Raw genomic sequence first — 7787 nt, 5'->3', positions numbered from 1 at the left:
TTATATTATTCATATTTATAATTATAGTATATAATATTTAAAATGGATTATGAATAGATATTTAGCTGGAATGCTGTCCAATAAACTGCATAATTATTTCCTTATTTATTATTCCAAAAGACTTGCACTTGTAACGACAGCATGTTTGTTTTGGAGTGAACTGTTGTTTTAAACAGTGAAGTGCTGCTGTGACAGTGTGTGTCCTTCAGATACGTTCATTAGCATGAGCTGCGGGACGCTTCAGCTGCTGAGTCACATCACTCACACTCACACACACACTCACTCACACACACACACACACACACACGCATGCCCTTGGACTGTTTGCGCACACACTCACACAGAAGAGCCTGTGGTGTGTGTGTGTGTGTGTGTGTGTGTGTGCAGTTCATGCAGTTAGTAGAGGAATCTCGAGGGCTGCATCCAAATTTGCATACTATCTGTACTGTATAGTATGAAAAATTTGGGTTATTGCATCCTAAAATAAATTATATTATAATGAAGGATGCCAAATATGTCTGGTTTGTGCACTGTTTCTGAAATAAACATCCGTTCATTATTTTTGGTCTTATATTCCTCCTTGCACTGTGAACAGTGAGGAGTGACTGTTTTCAGAAGAATTTTAGACAAAAGCTTTGCATTTTCATTACTTATGAAAAGGTTTTATTTTCCATATGCTAATTCCAAAATGATTAAAAAATATATATATCACACCTTAAATAAATAAACTATATGTGCGTAGTTAATTATATTGATATTATAAAATATTATAATATTAATATAAATAATTTATATTATTATTTTGTTAGAAAATGCATAACATTTATAGCTCATTTATAGTATTAATGAAGATATAGTAAAATAAAACTGAACAATGTGAGACAAAAACTTTACACTATATGGTAACACTTTATTTTAGGGTCTCTTAACTAGTTGCTTATTAGCATGCATATTACTAGAATATTAGCCATTTATTAGTACTAATTAAGCAGATATTAATGCCCTATTCTACATGACCATATTCTACATCCCTAATCCTACCCAATACCTAAACTTAACAACTACCTTACTAACTGTTAATAAGCAGCAAATTAGGAGTTTATTGAGGGAAAAGTCGTAGTTAATAGTGAATAAGTGTTCCCTATTCTAAAGTACACTATATATATACTGTATATACATACACAAAATAAGCCTAAATGATAAAAAGTAATATAATTGGAGAATTTGCAGGTAATGAATGATTGTAGAGAGATGCTAATGTTTGCATTGATTATAAGGAAATGCTCTGAGGTCTGAAGATGCAGGTTTTTGGTTGGTAGTGTCTCACTGCATACTCACTGTCTGTAAGTATGTACTTGAGTGTGCAAAGCAGATGCAGTGTTTTCATGAACCTCTGTCTCTGTCTCTGTCTCTACAGTAATCTGGATGTTCAGTAGACGTCTCTCTGTGGGTCTGAAGCGGTTTTGCTGTTCTCCAGGATGCATTCTGCTCTTCTGAGCACGAGCGAGATGAACTGAAGAACCTTCCAGACAAAAACCCTGATCCTTTTCTACCTGGGTGCCACTTCCTGATCGATTCCCCTCAAGAACAACGTTAGCTCGCAGAAAATCCAGTGTGTTTGTGAATCCAGACGTCAGGACGTGCGTCGACTCCCTCAAATACATCTCGTCAGTTTCCCATAATGCACTAGACTAGATTTAATGTCTTCAATCATTCCATGAGCTCCTCTGAACGACGTGACTCTTCCTGATCGGTCACTATCCATGCGTCCAGCGTGGAGCTTCCTCATTATGCAATATGAACTCCTCCCTGTGATTGCATGTAATTACATGATATATTTTTATTTTGTGTACTGTACATCTGAGATGTTCGGAGTGGAATACAGTTAAAATATGTGATAAAATGTGAAGATTGGAGACTGAAAGCATTGCTGCAGATGACTGCGATATCATGTGACGCTAGAAGCTGCTGTGAAACCGCTGGAGCAGCAACATATCAACATCACGTATGAATCAAGTGGGAATCATGTGAGTCCTGTCTTTTTCTATCAGTCGTGTTGTCAGACATGCTCCTTTTTGTATATTACTTTCTCTGTATTTTTCATAAGTAAGATTAATTTTATTATAGATCAACGTTGGTCTGTTATACTGTTTCAGATTGTCTTCATTAAAACATGCAGAATTCCTCTATTCAGGTCAGCACACTGCAGAAAAACATTCAGTCAATATTTTTGTCTTGTTTTTAAATAAATTCTTGAACATCCTTAAAACGAGATGCATTTACTTGAGAATTAAACATTCAAACCACGTGTGTATATATATATATTTGGATTATAAAAATTCATATTTGAGGAACATTTTCCAATATTTCTTTTTCCTTTTAAAAACTTTTTATTTATTGTCATCTTTAATCAAATTTTTGAATGTCTATTATAATTTTATAGCTTTATAATTTATAATTAGAATTTAGAATCGTTTTTTAAGCTATTTTCATTATTATTATTAATTTATTATAAATATATTATTTTAAAAATACATATTCCATTCTAGGAACAGTTACCAATATTTTTTTTCCTTTTAAAAACATCTTTTATTTATTGTCGTCTTTTATCAATATAATTTTATGAATGTCTATTACAGTTTTTTAGCTTTATAATTATAATTTATAATTTAGTATAGTTATTTTTTTATGGCCAAATTGTTTCTTTTATTTATTATTTTAAACAGTTATTATTATTACTATACAAATTATTTTATTAAAAAAAAATGTATAATTATAATTTTTTATTTAATATAGTTATTATTATTAACATTGCCAGTGAGGTATGAAAAGTACATCATTCACCATACCATAACATTTTGCTTCTCAAATAAATGCATCTTATTTTAAGCATCTTACAACACTGCTGGAAAACGATATTTTTTTATGGTGCACTGAGCGTTCTGTATAGAGTCAATATCTATAATGCCATAATCTCACAGATCTTTTGGAAGTGATCGAGAGTGTACAGTATGTTTGTAATCATTCAACATGAATTCTGAAGTTTTATGTTTAGATTGATCGTCTGTGTTTGTGAACACTGAACTGACTCGAACCGGCCCACGCTTAAATCTCACCTTTTAAAACCTTGTCATTCTGCTTTTTTAAGCTTTACTCCATTTCAACGAAGAGTTTCAAATTTATTTATTTTTTTTTTAAATAATGGTTTATGTATTGTCATCTTTTATATATGTAATTTTATGGATGTCTATGAAAACGTTATAGTTTTTTATATATATATTTTTGTTTGTTTGTTTTGTTTGTTTGTAAGGCTAATTTCAGATGTGCTGAATATCATAATCATGGTCACAACAGGAATTTATATAAGCATGTTAAAATGTACAGAATCTGCCATGAAAATAATTCAGACATCCTTAATTTTGTAAAATCAAAGAAAAGTCACATTTATAATAATGCAAGTTAAAAATTGGATATAGTTTTAAGATTTTATTTATATGTTTTCAAGTCTAGTGGCAATAGTTACAACATTTTTAATGTCCATTTTAATGTGTTTTTGTTTCCTCTGTGAGTTGGAAATGATACTTTTTATTGAACCTGCATCACTTCTTCAATGCTCAGTTTGGGTTTTAAAGGATAAAATGGCCTTATTTGGATAGTGAAACAATATTCAATATTATCAAAATCAATCCCATTTCTCATGTTTCATGGTATAGTATAATGTACAATATGTTTTAAAGTGTAATAATGTACTGTATGTGTGAAATAATGAGCGTTTGATTTTTGGGGCGTTTGGTTTGTAGTTCTTCAGACGTCTGGTGTGAAGCTCTAGCGTTTGAGTATCTGATCTACAGTCTGCCCTCAGTAACTTGTGTGTGTGTGTGTGTGTGTGTGTGTGTGTGAGTGTGTGTGTGTGTGTGTGTGTGTGTGTGTGAGAGAGTGTGTGTGTGTGTGTGTGTGTGTGTGTGTGAGAGAGTGTGTGTGTGTGTGTGTGTGTGTGTGTGTGAGAGAGTGTGTGTGTGTGTGTGTGTGTGTGTGTGTGAGAGAGTGTGTGTGTGTGTGTGTGTGTGTGTGTGTGAGAGAGTGTGTGTGTGTGTGTGTGTGTGTGTGTGTGAGAGAGTGTGTGTGTGTGTGTGTGTGTGTGTGTGTGAGAGAGTGTGTGTGTGTGTGTGTGTGTGTGTGTGTGAGAGAGTGTGTGTGTGTGTGTGTGTGTGTGTGTGTGAGAGAGTGTGTGTGTGTGTGTGTGTGTGTGTGTGTGAGAGAGTGTGTGTGTGTGTGTGTGTGTGTGTGTGTGAGAGAGTGTGTGTGTGTGTGTGTGTGTGTGTGTGTGAGAGAGTGTGTGTGTGTGTGTGTGTGTGTGTATTAGTGTGTGTGTGCGTGTGTGTGAGACTGTATATATTTTGGTCACTGGTTTGAGGAAGGTCTGCGCTGTACTTTAGGCTTTGTCATTTCTGCAGCTCAGTGCATGTGAACCGAACCAAGTAACGTCTGTAAACCTCCACGGCCTGTGTGTCTGAACAGATCATTAGCTGGTAATGATGATGATGATGTAAAAATAAAAACAAACCACACCAATAAAGACTATTTGGAAAATAAACTTTTCTTTTGGTTTTGCATTTAAATCTGATTTATATTGTGCTTTGGTGTGAGTGAATCTGTTTCTTCTCAGGTCTAAAAGCACGTTTAGTGTATTCTGGGTAAAAACAAATGACATGCAAAGAGTGTCGGCCACATTTATGGTGCATTGTCTTGCATACACATCATTACAGACATCAAGTGTTAAAAATAGCTTTAGAATTTTTCATTCTTCTAGTGAAATGCAGTTTTTTTTAATGTACAACCAATAGGATAACTGTTTTATTTATGTATGTATTTATTTATTTATTGTGGTTTTGTTGTTGTTTTCATTTACCATAATGAGAATTTGAGGGAAATTGTCTTTTGGAAATACTGCATTGAAAAAAAAGAGTAAAATTTTAAAACAGGATTCAATTTCTTTATGCAAAATATTACAATATTTCTTTAGATTTTGGAGTGAAATATGACTCCAGTATAAGTCAAGTCAAGTCAAGTCTGCTTTATTGTCAATTAGGAAGTAGAGACGCTGCTGTGCTTTCTTGGCCAGTGCTGTGGTGTTGTCAGCCCAGGAGAGATAATTTCTTTCAGTTTATTATTTGTCTTATTATTTGTCAACATGTTTTGAAATTAATTGAATGATGAATTATGTGTAATATCTACTTCTCATATTGCTCTAATCAGACTGATACTGATCATTTAACCCTATAGAAATGCATCGTCAGTTAACATCATTTGTTTTTTATGCTTTTTTTGTCATCATTCAATTTTTTTATGCTTGTGTTTTGATTGCGTGTTGTGTCTTTTCATCCAGTGATGACCTGAAGAAACCAGCCATTGATGAAGCATCACAGATTTTCAGTGAATAATTAGTTACATTTAAATGTTTTTGAAAGTCTCTTCTGCTCACCAAGGCTGCATTTAATTGATGAAAAACACAGTAAAAACTGTTAAATAGTGAAATATTATTACAATTTAAAACAACTGTTTTCTGTGTGAATATCTGTTAAACTGTAATTTATTTCTGTGATGCGCAGCTGAATTTTCAGCATCATTACTCCAGTCTTCAGTGTCACATGATCTTCAGAAATCATTCTAATATGCTGATTTGCTGCTCAAGAAACATTTCTGATTATTATCAATGCTGAGAACACTTGTGCCCAATATTTTAGTTGAAACGGTGATACATTTTTCAGGATTCACAGATGAATAGAAAGTTCAAAAGCATTTATTTAAAATAGAAATATTTTGTAACATTATAAAAGCCTTTAGTGTCACTTTTGATCAATTTAATGCAGCCTCGCTGAATAAAAGCTCTTAAAAGAATTCAAGCCGAGCACTACTGTAGGCTGCTTTCATCAGTAATGATGATAGCTGATGTCAAACGTTCAGCTGTACTTCTGAAGGCTGTGTGTTGATGAATGAGACTCAGACTGGATGGCAGCGGCTCTTATCGGCGCTCACACACTTCCTGCAAACACACACATCCAATAAGCATTCATTTACATTCACAGCAACTCAACAGGACACAGCCAGAGCAAACTAGTGCAGGTCAAAGGTTCTCATTCATCCTGAGATCAGACTTCAGCCAATCAGTGCTCAGCTTGAGATCTCTGCTGAAACTAGAAGATGACTAGTTTCATAACATAAATTCAAACATAGATTGTAATATATTCATAAGTGAAACGTATTTTTTAAAAACTGCACCACAATGTATTCACATTGCTGTTAATTTAGAGATATTCCTATTTTTGAGTCAGTTTTTTTAGCGTTTCATCTTTTTATTATTTGTTTCAATAGTTTGTAGTTATAATTTATAATTTGGTAGTTTATTTTTTACTTACAGTACTCTATTTGCAAATAGTTTTTCTTATTTCTAAGCAATTATTATTGTTATTATTATTTTCATGATCATTGCCAGTGAAGTGTGAACAATAGTTTTTTTAGTTTTTTTTATCTATAATGACTATTTCTTATTCGTAAAAATGTATCTATAATGTGAATATGAAAAAAATATTGCTATTAGATTACAGATTTTCCTTTAATTATAATTTAGTATAGTTCATGTTTTTTTACTTTATTTTTTATTATTGCCAGTGACGTATGAATAATATATGAATAATAATTATGGGATTTTACTCATAATAACAGTTTCTTATACATTGTAGAAGTACCACACATATTTTTAAAGATATTTCTGTCAGATTAAAAATTGTATTACATTTTTTTTGTTTCTAATTGTAATTCATAATTTAATTTTTTTTACTTTTTTCTTTTAGATTTATTCATATTTTAAGCAATTATTAATATAATTGTCAATGCAGTATGAAAACTACTTTTTTATTATTTTCCCCATAATGCAATGTTCTGTCCAGAGATGCAGGAGAAAGAGGAAGTGGATCATTTCATGTGTACATATTTATTTTGATGCATAATTGACACAATAGGTTAGTATTCACAATTTAAGCATCATTTTATTTTTAATTGAAAATGTTGATAATTACAAATAGTTGTGTGTGTGTGCATGTACGTGTGTGTGTGTGTGTGTGTGTGTGTTCACAGCGAACCTCCAGACCAGCATTCATGAGACTTCATAGAGACATTAAGGTGTGTTTGACAATAATGAACCTACACATATTTAAAAAAACAATGTATACAAAAAAAATTCCAAAAGAGCTATATGCATATCAAATCAAATAAATAGTGCTGTAACAGATGAGCTCTCATCTGGTATTGAGTTTTTTTTTTTTGCTGATCTGTTAGTCTGACACTATGTTTGTTTCCACATGAGTGTGTTTGTTATTAGATGTACCAGAATCCAGCCACAGATATGTTTGTGAAGGCGGGACTTCCTGTCTACTGTAAATATCACTTCCTCCTCTCATAGTGTTACACAGACAGGAATAGAAAGCTGATATCAGACTCCACTAGCAGCTTTATCAAGGTTAAATGCTTACAACTAGTACTGTCTGTCTAGTAGCTTGATTTCACTATACTTTGCTGAAGAATATCAAGGTCAGTCTCAAGAAAACATGTGAGGTATACAGTATTGAATGAAAAAACATATATTATTGCATTACTATAATTTAATGAGGGAAATTCATGAAAATGTCACATAACTACTAATAATCTAAGTTAATGCAATATACAGTATATGTGTGTGTGTGTGTGTGTGTGTGTGTGTGTGTGTGTGTGTGTGAGTGAGTGAGTGTGTG

General features: G+C 32.6%; 1 protein-coding gene across 2 annotated transcripts in view; it reads left to right on the top strand.

Moving 5' to 3' along the window:
• The window catches only part of LOC107696335 (phosphatidylinositol 4-phosphate 5-kinase type-1 gamma-like), a 46621-nt gene extending 44369 nt beyond the window's left edge, over window positions 1-2252 (top strand). For both annotated transcript variants that reach the window (XM_016496635.1, XM_016496626.1), the window contains one exon: window positions 1418-2252. In XM_016496635.1, coding sequence (XP_016352121.1) covers window positions 1418-1420 — 3 coding nt within the window. In that variant the 3' untranslated portion in view covers window positions 1421-2252. The remainder of the gene's footprint in view (window positions 1-1417) is intronic.
• The last annotated feature ends 5535 nt before the right edge of the window (window positions 2253-7787 follow it).

The sequence above is a fragment of the Sinocyclocheilus anshuiensis genome, unplaced genomic scaffold (assembly GCF_001515605.1).
Source record: "Sinocyclocheilus anshuiensis isolate Anshui unplaced genomic scaffold, SAMN03320099.WGS_v1.1 scaffold217, whole genome shotgun sequence".
Classification (NCBI taxonomy): Eukaryota; Metazoa; Chordata; class Actinopteri; order Cypriniformes; family Cyprinidae; genus Sinocyclocheilus; species Sinocyclocheilus anshuiensis.
This window is presented reverse-complemented; position numbering and strand designations above follow the sequence as displayed.